We start from the raw sequence: 16,089 nt of genomic DNA on the forward strand, positions 1-16,089 counted from the left end.
CGCCCCCAACCCTGTGGCTGCTCTCTGTAACCAGGCGGCAAGGGGGCTGGGGCTGGCCCCTTCCAGAGGCCTCAGATTTCTCGTGACCAGGGGAAGTGAGGTTGTTCCTGCCTGTGCCGCTCAGAGCTGCGATTAAGAGATAACGGATCTGACTCTATACTAAGTGGAGACAAATCCAGAACCCTAGTAAGGTTCATCCCCACAGAAACAGGAACACTGCCCTGACTGACCTATTACTGGTGTGAGCATTTCCCCAAAGCAGGCCTGGGAAATCCCAAAGTTGCCAGGGCTCTTGATCAAGTCACCAGGATCCCAAAGGTCTGCTTCTCCCGTTCTATCCCTCGGGGAAGCTTAAATAGGTGGGCCTCAGCCTAACTGCGCTTGCACCCAGCTGTTATTGGTGTACCTGGGCCGAAGTCTGCCAGGCAAAGTGGGCTAATATTTTAATGACAGCGTTTCCAGACACTGTCACAGGAATGGGGGTAATGAGAGCTTACAGAAGAGAGACAGATTGTATAGAAAACTCAGGTCTAAGCTAGAATTCCAGGCTAGCAGAGGCCACCCAAATGGCCCACATCAGGGCTTCCTCTATAGTTTATTTCTTAAACACTTTTAGGAAAAATGATCCCATAGCAGTGAGGAAATGAGCCAAAGCAACAGTGTATCCCTGCAGGGCCGGGGCCCAGCGGCCCACAGATGGGCAGGGCCTGGGTGGGGGCTTTGGCCACCAGACTCTCTTGGGGGGCAGCAGACCACAGGGCTCCACTCGCAGGGCCTGCCTGTCACTAGGTGAACGCTGCCCACTCCCCCGAACAGGATGAGTGCTCCTCCCGCGGGGCAGCCATGTGCAAACACACGAGAGAGAGACGCAGACACACACAGACTTACATGGAGACACATGTACACATTCAAGAACACATGTACACACACCCAGAACTACACAGACACCATTGTAGAATCACATGTACACACAAAGACACACACCCTCTTCGCTAGGGAAAGAAAAAAAGCCCTGTGGCTCCTCTGTGCTCCAAACGGCATTCTTACACACACACCTGCCGAGCGGGACATGTGCTGCCAAGGTCCTCCCCACACTCACAGCCAGCCTCCCGGGTGTCCTTCAGGGAAGGCCTTCCAGGGAGGCCCCCCGGGCTCAGTCGCCTGCTCTGTGGGGGCCTGGTTAGTGGTTCCTCCTCTGCCAGCAAACGGCCCCTTACTTCACTCACTTTTCTCCTGAAGAAGCACAGCCTTTTGTTCCTTCTCTCTGTTCTTGGAAGACAAACATTTAACCATGAAAACTAATTTTAAATCTGCCCACTCTTCTGTTTAAAATTACCCTGCTAAAAGTGCTTTAAGGAAAACAATTGCTTTGCCAATTGGAAATTCTGTCTAGCACTGTTCCAGAACCCACAGGCTTCTTAACACCACACCCAGCCTGCTGACTGGCCTCAGCCGGACTCAGCAGACAGACAGCTGAGCAGGTAAAATTCCAAAGGCAGTCATCAATACCAGGACACTGGGGCCAGAAGCCTGTCACCCTCTGCTGAGAAATAAGGGTTCTGAGCAGAAGGACTGCCCCACGCTGTCCATGGTCATTTCTTCGGAGAGTTCAATGACCCAGTAATGATCAGAGATTAAAAAATATTATCCTCTTGCTTACCAAACTAGTAAAATGCCAAAACAGACAACACTCAGAGCTGATCTGACCACAGTGATGAGGAAACGAGAATCTTCGAAGTGTTTGTAGGCTCTGACATTTCAGTGTAACATGCAGGACTCCACGGGAAGGCACTTGAGACACATGGCCTAGCAGTCACTCAAGTGTTCATGGAGCCGAGAGCCTGCTAGCTCAGGGCAAGCAGCTGGAGGCTGAGGAACACACAGGAACACCAAACACACCGTGCCTTCAGAGAGCACTGGGTCTGGAGGAGAAGCCAGACATAAAAACAGGCGGGTGCAAAGCGGCATGGGAAATGGACTGATAGACACATGAGGGTACAGAAAGGGTCTGTGGACGGGGGTCTCAGAATGGATGCGTTAGCTTGGACTTGAAGGAAGAATCAAGGGAGCCAGACTCGCAGGTTGGGGAGAAATTCCAGACAGAAACAGGAAATACCACTTACTCAGCTTGCTGGGTGAAGAGGGCAAACTTGGAAATGGCTAAAATAGCATTAGAGAAATAGTTAAGCAAGTTTTGTGCTATATTCAGGTTAAGGATACTGTAATCCTTAAACATGTTTTTGACGAATGTTTCTATACAATATTAAGAACATTAAAAATAAGAGGAAAAGGAAAAAAAAAGGGTACAAGTTTTTAAAAGCCATTTCTTGCACCTTCTCTACAAAGGAAGTGAACCCAAACAGAAAGATGTGTCTCTGGGTGGAGGGGTGGTAAGTGCTTATGCTGAGTTTTACTGTGAGGCCATTTCCAAATCTTCTACAATGCGAATACTTTTATTTCTATAACCAGAAAACCAGACTTTTAACCAGTTTACAACCTGTTGCTTAAAAAAAGGAACACAACTTGAGCAAAGGAATGGAGTGGGGGATTCTGAGGCCCCGAAACATCCTGTGTCCCAGATAAGCTCCTGGGCTTTTCACTCAGCGTTTGGAGGGCGCCCTGCACGGGGGGTGGGGCCCATAAGCGGCCCCCTGCACTGTATGGGGGGCGGGCCTGCAGGAGCCCAGCCCTGACTCCCAGCTAGCCTGAGGGAGTCAGGTCTCAAACCCCTGGCTTCACAGAGAGGGTGTGTAAAGAGAATGAGGCTTTGTCCCTTTAATGATTCCCACTAGGGCAGAACACCTTACCTCCCTCCCAACTATTTACAGTAAAGGAGGAGGAGGAAAAGGAAATCACTTTCCACAGGCGCATGTGAACATTTTTGGGCTATAAGCTCTAGGTTTCCCGAGATCTACAAACCTCTGGAGCTCTCCCAGGGGAGGTAACTCTGAATGGAGGTGGCAGGGTCAGGAAGGAGGAAGGGAAGGCTGGGCCCCAGTCCCCGGCTCCTCCTCTGAGTTGGGTTGTGGCCTTGGGGGGCAGCGCACACCTCCCAGCAGCGCCTGAGTCACTGCGGACAGTCCCACTGAAGTGCCTCTGCCCATTGTCAAGGCTCTGGTCCAGGAGGCCACTGGAAGCTGGTGATCAGCTCTCCACACCTTCTTGCCCACTGGAGAGGGGGCTGTGACAGGAGCAGGACAGGAGCTATGACACCTTGGCCTTGATCCTCACCTACCATGCGATCTCCCACCTACTAAGGTTCTCGGGCACTTGGCTTGGAGAAAAGGCTGCTGTGGACACACCTTCCTGGAAAACTTCAGCCCCTTGTGGACTGAGCAGCGGGCAGTCTCCTGTGGGTTGGGGTAGCAGGGACTGCAGCCCCAGAGTCTGCTCGCCCCAGAGCAAGATGAGGGGCTCGAGTGACCACACCTGTGAGAAATGCTGGGCCCAGGGCCCCCACCCCCTCCCACAGCCAGCAACACCAGGGCACCCCTTCCTGGGTGTGGGTAAAATTGTAATATTTCCAGAATATGTCACCCGGCTTTAGTACATCTGCATATCAACAGGCGCTCAAGGGTGGAGAGAAGTATGGCTTTAGGGCATTTGCATCATTTCTCAGTGGTGGAGAGAAGTTCATCTCTGTATCAATGGGTAATTACCTGGGCAACTGAGGGAGTGTCTGAACCTGAGAGGTTAAGGGGAGGGGGCTGGCTAGCTGGCTTGCTTCTGCCAGAGCAGGGGAGAGAGAGAGAGACGGCCCTGGACTGCAGTTTGTAAGCAATAAACGGGTTTTGAATTTTATTTCCCCCTTTGACTGATTTCGGTTTTTAGAGGTATTTTGCCCTGTGATTTCCTTTCCCTGGACTTACACTGGGTCACCTCCGACCTGGTCAGACCCCCAACCCCCGCCAGGCTTTCTCAGAGCCTTGCATTGCCACCTCGTGTGACTGATCACACTGTATCAGAAAAGACTGTTACTGGGGGTCTGAATCCATCTGGCCTGGGGCTTCCCTGAGGGCAGGAACCATAGATCACTGCTGTTGGGGTCCAGCATGCAGCCCTGTGCCTGACACGCTGCACCCCTCTGGGGTGCCTGCTGGTTGGGTACAGGCAATGGCAGAAATGCCTGAGATCCCCGTGCAGGGCCTGGTGACAGCAATGCTCATATTCTGTCCCTCTTATGGCCTGATACTGGCCCAGGACATGGTAAGTCCACAAAGCATCCCTGAGACATGGGGCTGAGGCCCAAGGGACATACCTAAAACCTCCCGGGCCTCCGTCTTCCTGAGGACTCCAAGCTGCATGAATGACCTCAGAGGCTGCAGGGACCTCACAAGAAGCCCCTTAACACCAAGCAGTATCCAACCAGTCCTGACGTGTCAGACCAGGTTCCACAGTGCTGGCTACAAGAACTGAGCTCCGTGATCTAATGTGAGAGTGGCGCCTAGCTCGGAGCTGTCACCGCGTGTACCTCCCCTCACTGACAAGAGTCAGCACCGGACAGACCCTGAGAGCTTGGGTCCTGGAAGACCGCTGCTCCACGCACAGAAGGAGCATCAGACTCAGCCCTGGGAAGGCGAGGCCACAGCCCTGGTGGTCAGCAGAGGGGCCGTCCCTGGGACACCGCTGTGAGCCTTGCAATGCTCGCTGCCATGGGAGGTCCGCCTTTCCCAGCACTCCCCTCGGCCGGCACCCCAGGGCGCACCCAGTTAAGTGATGGGTAGGCAGGAGAGTTGAGAACAGGGTCCTGTGGGCATGCGGCACTGGAGAAAAGCCACCTTGGAACTGATTGATGATGGCAGACTCCCACAGCTAGAAGGACTTGAGAGCATCTCCCAAAACCGCATCATTTTCAGAGGGGATTCAGGGACCCAGAGAAGACAGGGGACCTTCTCAAGGTCCCCCAGTGAGTGAGGTTACACCCCAAGTCCAGACCTGCCACCACAGCATTCAGCCCCTGTCCCCATCCCAGCAGACACACAAGGGTTCATTTCCCTAACAAAGCCGCCGATGCCTGATTGCTGTCAGCTGGCGGAGAGCAAGCCCAGCTAGACCCAAGGCCACAGACACAAAATGCCAGGTTTTCTGACAGTTCTTTCCCCTCTCCACCCAGTCGCAGGCCCTCATCCCCAAACGCATCCCATCTGACCTGGAGCCAGGAGAGACCCTCACTAAACTTCCCTCCTCACACCAGCACAGTCATGGCAGGGGCAAAACAAACATCTGATAAACCAATCACCCAACTGAGCTCTGGTCAAGGGCCCCGTGAATCACCAGGAAGTGCATGGAGCAGCGAAGGGCCTATCTGAGCAGACTGCTGCTGCACAGCCAGCAGAGCCTCACCAGGGGCCCGTGCCATGGGAGGTGGTGGGGCAGAGAAGCAGCAAGGGTTACCCTGCGGGGCTTGAGGAGCCCAGAGCACTGAGGAATGGCTCTGCAGAAGGAAGCGGTTCCTGGAGCGGCATGGCTGGAATATGTGAACCCACAGTGGCAGGCCTGGGCAGGGCCCGGGGAACAGGACGGCACCTCACTGCCAGCTTTGCACAGTCCGCCTGCCTGCACCACTCTCTGTGGTCATCCCACTCCAGAGAGAGGAATCTGCTGCTCAGTCACTTGGTAATGAGCTTCATGTTAGGAAAAGGCAGAGTGAGGCAGCCCAGGAAACTCAGAATTCAACAGCAGCCCCCGCAGAGCGCCCTCCTGTGCCTGGCTCTGTACAGTGGCTTTTCAGACACCCACCCAGGCACAGGTGTGCACAGTGAGCTTCCACAGCAGCTGGTGGGGCTGGGCTTTCACCAGCTCTGCAGCATCCAGGACTTCACGCTTGTCAGTGCACTGTCCACGCTCCCCAGCCCAGGCAAGGGGGCCTAATTGGAGAGGCTCTTAATTCCTTGAAAAATAAACCTAAAACCTGTGTGCAAGGAACATTCACCTGCGAACCGCAAGTGGCAGCCACTCCTCCGTTCAGAGGCTGGGCAGCCAGGTGCCTCTGCCTTGTCTCTCCACATGGCCAGGCCACATTACAGGTCAAAGGGATTCACAGGTTCTTCACTTGTGAACCTCTTTACAGAATGAAGGATCCTTTCTTCCAGTAACATCTTCCAAGGAAGGGAAGCTAAGACTGAGCAGGGCTGTCTGAAGTTTGGCCAGAAACAACCTCTTTTTACAGGTGGGGACACTGAGGCCAGCGAGGGGAACCAACTTCCAAGATCACCTGGAGGCAGCAGCTTGGAGTGATGTGTTGAGGGGTCTAGCGGGCCAGGAAAGACTGCTCCACTGAGGACTAATGGCCACCACGGCCTGGCAAGGGAGCATGGTGGCATCTCTGCTCCAGTTCAGCCAGCCTTGCCCTCCACCCCCTCACAGGGGCCTGGTGCAAATAGCACAAGGTGTGCTTGACAACAGCTTGATAAGCAGGAGGTGGGCTGGAGACCCACACACACACACCCCACCCTCACTGGGCGCTGCCATGCCAGGGACGCTTCCTGGCGGTGCAAGCAGGCCTGAGTGCGGGAGCCACGTATGGGGCCCTTGAAACCCTCAACTTTTCTTCAGCCCCCAACGCTGTTAATTTGTAAAAATATTTTTTGATACCCAAAGGAGGTCATAAGCCACCAACCGCACTTCCATGCAAGGAAATGGGAAGAAGGCATACTGAGAGGTCCGCATGAGGATCAAGGCACCCGTGCTCCAAATACGGGCAAGGATCACACTGCTCCCACCACACCCAGAGCCGTGTCTCTCTGCACCTTCATAGACAACATGTGCTCCTTGGAAGACAGAGGACAGGAGAAGAATATTCAACTAAGTAGGTTCCAGGTTTTCCACATCATCCCCAGGTTAGGTGGGTCAAAAAGCCCACATTTACATAGATTTGCAGGCTCTTCACAGTTGTTAATACAGATAACCAACCTCCCAGACCCACTTCTCCTGCTGGATTCACAGCCCCAATAATGGGTGCCCAGCTCCCCAAATCAGAAAGCAGCCCGGAAGGCCCCTAGCACCCCCTCGCACCAGTCCAGAGCCACCACTCATCTGCAGTCCCATTCTCACACACCTCGCCCCCCCATCCTGGTCCCCTCTACCAACAGCTTGGCTTAAATCACTTTCTCAGCCAGTCTCTCTTCCCCAGCTTCACTCCTCCCTTCGTGCTGCTTTTCACAGGGCCTTTCCAAAACCTTCCAGAGACTCCTTACAGCCTCCAGAATCAGGCCCAGCCTCTGTCAAGCCGCCTCACTTTGGCCCATGTCCATCAGCCCCTACCACACATGAGAGCCAGGCCAAAGCACAAAGCGCCCCTCATATGGAGCCATACCGGGCCTCCATGCTGTGTGCCTCTGCTCGGAATGTCCTTTGCAGCACCTCTGCCTCAAACCAAAAGGTTACCTGGGCCCTGGCCCTCCAAACTGGCCGGCCAAGCCAGCCAGGAGAGTCTGGAGAATGCAGGCTGAGGCCAGGCCCTTCCCAGGACTCTGCCAAGGAAGCAGGTGCTGTAATGGTCTGGGGACAGCGTGATATGGAAACCAGGCAGGGTGCCCTTCACTCTAGGCCTTCAAACCATGACTGGGCTCCGTTCAGACTCCTGTCTCTGGCTTCCCTGAGACCTCTATAGTGATTAGCTCTGCTGCATCTGCCTCTTGCCCAGACTGCCCTCTTCGTAGGAGAGACACCATCACCTCCTCTGTGTGTCCCTACAGCAAGTTGAGGCAGGCCTGGGGTATGGTTTCCATGGTGAAAACCCAGGAGGTATTTTTTTGCACTGTCTTCGCCATCAGGCTGAGCTCCCTGTTAGAGGCTTCGTTCATGTTGCTCCTGGGGTCTCCCTTCCCCCAGGGGAAGCTAGAATAGTTTGTGTGCATGGGGGCAGGGGGTGGGGAGGTTTGGGGGTGTCAGTGTCCCTAGAGGATCAGATTCTTGCCCCAATTTAAGAAACACTGCCTTTGCACCCAGCTACGTGTCTAGGGGCCTCCCTAATCCAGGAAGGGACAGACAGGGAGGGCTGTCACTTGGTAAGATCTCATCGGCCCACTCTCATACACAAGGCCACCACGGGAGCTACAACAGAGGTCTGAGAAGTGTCTGGGCTCCCTCAGCAGAGAGGAAGTGGGGAGGCCCAAGGTGGTAGCATAGGAAGACTGAACTCACCTCCTCCATGGATGCACCAAACCTACACCTATATACAGAGCAAAGCTTCCAGGGAAAGAACTGAGGTCTAATTCAACAGCTTCTGCACAACAAAAGATGGGGTGAACACACAGAGAACAGCAGGAGAGACAGAGACAACACAGGAGCTCCAACCCTATGGTTGGAACTGCTATAGGGACAATGTCACTGAGGACCCCCCGTGCAGACCTGGCTGCCCTGGGGCACAGAAAAACACATGGGGCAGAGAACAATTGGAATATAAGTGAAGGAAGCCATTTACTAACACTAGTATCTGCCAAACTGTGGGGGAACTGCTAGAACTCTCTCCAGAGTCAGAGGTGCTGGTGAGACCCACCGTTCTTGTTCTCCCTCCACTGTGATAGCGTGGATGAGAGCAGGGTCCGGGCACTCTAGATGGCCTGTAGGGCCACCACAGCAAGTCCCAGGCCCTTAGCCCACACCAGCAACAACTATCCCTACAAGGTGGTGTCCCTGCCTATACCCGCCCCAGCTCCAGCCATCCCACCAAGGTGTGGCACATACTGGGACAACTCAGGCCTGTGCCCACTACAGCTCCAGCAGACTCACCAAGATGGCCCAGGGGCAAAGCACCCTCGGACACCCTGCCCCTGGCTCCTGTCCTCTTCAGCTTCAGCTGTCCGTCCAGGGCAGCCCTAGACCCACTGGCCCACACATGCTTCAGTCCCAGCCATCCCGCCAGGTGGCCCCAGTGCGGAGTGCTACGGGCCCCTCAGCCTGGGCCTGCGACAGCTCCAGCCAGCCAGCCAAAGCCACCAGGCCCACATGGTCCACACCGAGGACCTTCCCACCAAAGTCCACTCCTTCAAGACTGGGAGAGGTAGCAGATTTGCCTAATTAATAGAAACAAACACAAAAAGGCAAACAAAATGAGAAGACAGAGGTATATACCCAAACAAGTCAAAACTTTAGAAAAGGGACTAAAGAAATGGAGATAAGCAACCTCCTGATAAAGAATTCAAAGTAATGGTCATAAAAATGTTCACTGACTGGAGAGAAGAGTGAATGAACTCAGTGAGAACTTCAACAAAGAGACAGAAAATATAAAAAGACCCAATAAAACTGAAGATACAATTATTGAAATGAAACATACACTAGAGAGAATCAATAATAGATCAGAGGGTGCAGAGGAATGGACCAGTAATCTGGAAGACAGGGTAATGGAAAGCACCCAACTAAACAGCAAAAAGTTTTTTTAATTAAAAAAAATTAGGATAGATTAAGCGACTTCTGTGACAACACCAAGCACACTAACATTCACATTATAGAGGTCCCAGAATGAGAAGAGATAGAAAAGGGGACAATTATTTGAAGAAATAAAGGCTTAAAACTTCCCTAACCCAGGGAAGGAAACAGACATTTGGGTCCAGGGAGCACAGAGAGCCTCAAAAATGATGAGCTTGTGTAGGTGCACAACAAGACACATAATTAAAATGGCGAAAATTAAAGATAACGAGAGAATCTTAAAATCAGCAAGAGAAAAGCAGTTACACACACAGGAAACCCCATTAGGCTATCAGCTAATTTTTCAGCAGAAATTTTGCAGGTCAGAAGGGAGTGACATGATGAATGCAAAGTGCTGAAAGGAAAAAAACAACCTACAACCAAGAATACTCTACCAGCAAGTTTACCATTCAGAATTGGTGGGGCAGAGTTTCTCGGACAAAAGCATTTATAAGAGGAAAGTTTACAGTGATACAGGCCTGTCTCAAGAAATGAGCACAATCTCAAAAACACAATCTAACCTTACATGTAAAAGGAACTGGAAAAAGAAAGGCAGAGCCCAAAGTTAGTTAGGAAGGAAATAATAAAGATTAGAGTGGAAATAAATGAAATAGAGACAAAAAAAAGGAAATGATCAGTGAAACTAAGAGCTGGTTCCTTGAAAAGATAAACAAGAAAAGTTGAGTGAAAACCCAAAATAAAATAAAATCAGAAATGAAAGAGAAGTCACAACTGACACCACAAAAATACAAAGGATTATAAAAGACTACTATGAATAAGTATACACCAACAAATTGGACAATCTAGAAGAAATGGATAAATTCCTAGAAACATACAATCTCACAAGACTGAATCAGGAATAAAAGAAAATCTGAACAGACTGATTATTGGTAACACAACTGAATCAACAATCAGAAACTTCCAACAGGAGTCCAGGATCAGATCCTCAAACTTTTCCAAAAAATAGTAAAGGAAAGAATTCTTCCAAATTCATGTTATGAGGACAGCATGATGGTGATACCAAAACCAGACAAAGATGCTACAAAAAAGAAAATTACAGACAAACATGCCTGATGAAAATAGATGTAAATATTGTCAACAAAATGTTAGCAAATTGAACTCAACAATACATGAAAAGGATATTTTCACCATGATTAGGTAGAATTTATTCCAGGGATACAAGAATGGTTCAATATCCACAAATCACTGTGATACACCACATTAACAAAATGAAGAATAAAAATTATATGATCTCCATAGTTGCAAAAAAAAGTATTTGACAAAATTCAACATTTATGGTAGAAACTTTCAACAAAGTGGGTTTAAAGGGACTATACCACAACATAATAAAGACTATATAAGACCAACCCACAGCTAACATCATATTCAGTGGCAAAAAGCTGAAAGCTTTTCCTCTAAGATCAGCAACAAGACAAGGATGTCCACTCTCACCACTCTTATTCAACATAGTACTGGAGGTCTTATGCACAGCAATCAGACAACACAAAGAGTTAAAGGGTATCCAAATTGGGAAGGAAGGAGTTAAACTATCACTATTTTCAGATGACATGATACTGTATATAGAAAACCTTAAAGACTCCACCAAAAAACAATTAGCATGAATTCAATTAATGAATTCAGTAAAGTTGCAGGATACAAAGTCAATATACAGAAATCTGTTGGGTTTCTATCTACTACTAAAAACTTGCAGAAAGAGAAATTAAGAAAACAATCCTATTTACAGTTGTACCAAAAATGATTAAATACCTAGGAAAATTTAACCAAGGAGGTAAAATATCTGTATTCTGAAAACTATAAGACACTGATGAAAGAAACTGAAGGTGAAACAAATATATGGAAAGATAAACCATGCTCAAAGATTGGAAGAATTAATATTGTTAAAATGTCCATACTACCCAAAACAATCTACAGGTTCAATGCAATAACTATCAAAATATCAATGGTATTTTTCAAAGAACTAGAAGAGACAGCCCTAAAATTTTTATGGAACCACAAAATAACCCAAACAGCCAAAGTGATCTTGAGAAAGAACAAAGCTAGAGGTATTGTGCTCCCTGACTTCAAATTATACTGCAAAGCTATAGTAATCTGAACATTATAGTACTTCAGGTAAATTCCCAGAAGTATAATTACTGGGTCATATGGTATTTCTATTTTTAGTTTTTTAAGAAACCTCCATACTGCTTTTCAAAATATTATGTGCACTCTTATGTTTATTGCAGAATTATTTACAATAGCCCAAATGTGGAAGCAACCTAAATGTCTATTGATAGATGAATGGATAAAGAAGATGTAGTACACACACACACACACACACACACACAAGTAATATTACTCAGCCATCAAAAAGGATATCTTGCCACTTGCAAAAATGAGGATATTATGGTAAGTGAAATGAGACAGGCAGAAAAAAATCAAATACCATATAATTTCACTTATATGTGGAATCTAAAAAAACAACCAAACAAAACATAAATAGACTCATAAACACAGAGAATGGACTGGTGGTAGCCATAGGGAAGGAGTCTAGGGGGCTTAGTAGAACAGATAAAGCAGAAAAAAATAAGTGATGTTTGGTATCTTGATATGGGTGATGGTTATATGAGTGTATACACATATCAAAATTCATCAAGCCATTCACTAAGATTTGTTGTTTTATTACATAATTTATATACCTCAATTTTAAAAAGCCATTACAGCACTGGCACAAAAACAGACACATAGATCAATGGATCAGAATAGAAAGCCTAGGTGTAAACTCAAGCTTTTATGGTCAGTTAATCTATGATAAAGGAGGCAAGAATATACAGTGGGGAAAGACAATCTCTTCAATAAGTGGTGGTGGGGAAATGGACAGCTACATGCAAAAGATGATACTGGACCAATGTCTCACATCAGACACAAAAATAAACTCTTAATGGATTATTTACCTGAAGAAAACAAAAACACTAATTCAAAAAGATGTATGCTCCCCTGTTTATGAAGCATTATTTACAATAGCCAAGATAATAAAGCAACTTAAGTGTCTACTGATAGATTGTCCATGGATAAATAAGGTGTGGTAATATGCAAAATGGATTAAACACTTAAATATAAGACCTGAAACCACAAAACTCCTAAAATAAAACATGGGCAGTAATCTGTTGGACAGCCTGACTATATTTTTGTGGATCTGCCTCCTCAGGCAAGGGAAACACAAGCAAAAATAAACAATTGGTACTAAATCAAACTAAAAAGCTTCCGTGCAACAAAGGAAACTATCAGCACAATGAAAACCTACTGAATAGGAGCAGATATTTGCAAATGATATGTCTGATTAGGGATTAATAGTCAAAGTATATAAAGAACTCATACAATTCAATACAAAAACAAAACAAAACAAATAATCTGATTAAAAAATGGACAGAAGACCTGAACAGGCATTTTCCCAAAGAAGACATACAGATGGCTGACAGACACATGAAAAGACACTCAACATCACTTATCATCAGAGAAATGAAAATCAAAGCCACGTGAGAACTACATTATGCTAGTCAGAATGGCTAGTATCAAAAAGACAAGAAATAAATGTTGGCAAAGATGTGGAGAAAAATGGAACCCTCCTGCACTGTTGGTAGGAATGTAAATTGGTACAGCCACTATGGAAAACGTATGGAGTTTCCTCAAAAAATGAAAAATAGAAATACCATAGAACACAGTAATTCCACTTGTAGGTATTTACCTTAAGAAAACAAAAATACTAATTCAAAAAGATGTACACTCCCCTATGTTTATGAAGCATTATTTACAAAAGCCAAGATAATAAAGCAACTTAAGTGTCTACTGATAGATTGTCCATGGATAAATAAGATGTGGTAATATGTAACAATGGAATTATTACTCAGCCATAAAAAAGGACGAAATCTTTCTGTGACAATATGGGTGGACCTGAGGATATTATGCTGAGTAAAATAAGACCGACACAAATACCATATGATTTCACTTATATGTGGAATCTAAAAACAAAACAAATGAACGAACAAAACAGAAATAGACTCATAAACATAGAGCACAAACTGGTGGTTGCCAGAGGGGAGTACAGGGATGGGTGGAGTAGGTGAAAGGAATTAAGAAGTACAAACTTCCAATTATAAAATAATGAAATCATGGGGATGAAAAGTACAGCATAGGAATACAATCAATATTGTAATAACTTTGTATGGTGACAGATGGTAACTACACTTATTGCAGTAAGCATTTCATAATGCCAAATTGTTATGTTGTACACCTGAAACTCATATGATATTTTACGAGTTATACTTCAATTTAAACAGAAACAAAAAATCCACTGAACAAGGAGTGTGGACAAGGCCAGGCCTAGGACCACACCTTTCAGGATCACAAGCCACCAAAAAACAACCAGGATGACCAAGGTCAGGCCCCAACACTGTCCCATGGCTGTTACCCTAGGAAAGTGGTCATTGTGCTTTTTTATTGTACCCTTAGCCCTCCTCATCCCCAATATATGTAAACTTATTTACAAAGCTTTTCTGTTAATTCATACATTAAACGTCAGTGTTACGAGCAGAACTGTATTTCCCGAATTCATAGGCTGAAGTCCTAATCCCCAGTAATTCAGAATATGGCTGTTTTTGGAAACAGGCCTTTAAAGGGGTGATTAAGTAAAATGAGGTCATTAGGATGGGTCCTAATCTAATCTGACTGATGACCTCATCAGAGAAGAAATGTGGACATGCACATGAACAGAGGGAAGACAATGTGAAGATACAGTGGAGAGGCCCAGAAATCAACCATGCTGACACCTTTATCTTGATAACTTTCTGTTGTTTAATCCATCCAGTCTGTGGTACTTTGTTACTGCAACCCTAGCAAGTAAGGCTTTTCTCCCTCTTTCTCTCTTTTTTGGAAAGATAAATGTAAGTAGGCCTTCCTAACATTTTCTTCTCTACCCCACTCTAAGGCAAGTATCATGGGCAGGTGTGAGGAACTTATAGCCTGGCTGGATTTTAGAATAGAGGCCTCACACCAGAGGAAACAAGGGGTCTGGTGGTCTCTGGATATCTCTCCCCTTTAGAGCCTGAGTCTATCTAGAACAATCAGAGAAGCACCCAGATGGGTAGGTTTGCCACAGACCAAGCCTCTTGCCCTGTGTCCCAGACTCACCTGATCATAAGATTCACCAAGTGCCTCAGTCCCACCTGGGAACTGTGAGGTGGGACCTAGAACTTGCTTTTGTTAAGTGGGGCAGGTGATTCTCAGGACCAGAAACTTAAGAAAAGCCATAGTCCAGGCCATTCCACACCAGGAAATGGGTCTGCAGCTGTAGAATGTGAGCGAGTGTGTGTTACCCGGTCATGTGTTAGCATCCCTCGCAGCAGAGGGAGGGAGAGGACCTAGTGGCCCCGCCTCTCAGCCCCATCCCCGCACTAGCATCTCCAGCCTGGCCCGCTCCTCTGCCCGGACCTCTGCTGAAGGCAACCAACCTGTCTGCAGCTTCAGTCATTTTGGTATTTGCCCATTAGTTTTGCGCCCTGTGTTCTTTCTTTGAATCAACAGGCGGGTGGAAATAATGCCCTCCGCTTCCCTCCCAAGGAACTTTGCAGAGTCCCAGATGCCCTTGTTTTTTTCCTGGGTGTGGCCTGCCGGAGACTTTTCTCTCAGGCTCTGGGCCCTTAAGTGAAACCCAGGTTCTCCACTCCCTGCTCAGCGGAACCAGAGGTGGGGCTGAGGCCGAGAGGCGCCGCGGCGAGGGGCACGGCCACCGCCTCCAGGGTCTGTGCGCGGGGCGCAGTGGGGCACCCGGTGTGCTTGTCGCGGGGACTGCCGCCCGCCCTCGGGTCTGCGCGCCCCAGCTGACTTCAGGCTCCTTCCGAACCCCCGGGGCATCCGCTCCACCTCCAACCCCCGCCCGGCTGCGCCCAGCTCACCCAGGCCGGCAGGTGCTGGCCCCGCAGCTCGCGGCTGATAAACTGGCGTTCGTTGTCTAGGAATTCGAAGGCGGCCTCCAGGCGGCCGAGCTTCCCGCGGCGGTTCCTGCGCCACCACAACCACAGTAGGGCACCGAGCAGCAGCCAGGTTATGCTGAGCCCCAAGTAGCCGGCTAGGTAGACTGGCGCCAGGTAGAACAGCACGCGCGCCACGAAGGTATAGAACTCGGGCAGCAGCTGGCTGGACAGGCGCGGCTTTGGTCTGGGTGCGCGCTGGTTTCCCTGGGCACCAGGGGCGCACGGCTCCCCTGCCTGCATCTCGTCGCCGCCGTCTTGCCCTTTCCAAGAGGCTTCAGCTGAGCTCGGATCCACGCGCTTTAATGCCGGGGCACATCAGCCCTCCAAGCCCAAGGACCTTGCCGCCGCGCCGCACCTGCCCTGGCGGAAGGAGCCCGCGCTCCGCGCTCGGCGTTTTCGCAGCGCACAGTGGCGCAAGGCTGCGACGCTCTGCGCGGTGACTGCGCTCCTCTCCCAGCCCGGGTAGTCGCTCCTGGTGTCTCCGCCCCCAGGGGCGGGCCCAGGCGGGAGGGGCGGGGTCAGGCCGAGGGCCGGCGCTGGCCGGGTTCTGAAGCGGAGCGGGCTCCTCGCACCCCAGCGTGCGGCGCTGGCGTCAGCGGAAGGCGCAGTCGCAACGCCCGGGTAGAGTTCGGAATGGACAGCGTACTGCCGTAGG

At 48.9% G+C, this 16,089-nt stretch overlaps 1 protein-coding gene across 16 annotated transcripts in view; it reads right to left on the bottom strand.

Moving 5' to 3' along the window:
* ESYT3 (extended synaptotagmin 3) overlaps positions 1 to 15,858 on the bottom strand; it is a 58,049-nt gene extending 42,191 nt beyond the window's left edge. For 12 of the 16 annotated variants that reach the window (XM_036904259.2, XM_036904258.2, XM_036904260.2 and 9 more), the window contains exon 1: positions 15,357 to 15,851. In XM_036904259.2, the coding sequence (XP_036760154.2) occupies positions 15,357 to 15,674 (318 nt within the window). In that variant the 5' untranslated portion in view covers positions 15,675 to 15,851. Of the gene's footprint in view, positions 1 to 15,356 lie in introns of all 16 variants that reach the window. The other 4 variants (XR_005028593.2, XR_008996548.1, XM_057498739.1 and 1 more) reach the window with 4 other exon arrangements.
* Positions 15,859 to 16,089: the final 231 nt, after the last annotated feature.

This window comes from Manis pentadactyla, chromosome 1 (assembly GCF_030020395.1).
Source record: "Manis pentadactyla isolate mManPen7 chromosome 1, mManPen7.hap1, whole genome shotgun sequence".
NCBI classification, from domain to species: domain Eukaryota; kingdom Metazoa; phylum Chordata; class Mammalia; order Pholidota; family Manidae; genus Manis; species Manis pentadactyla.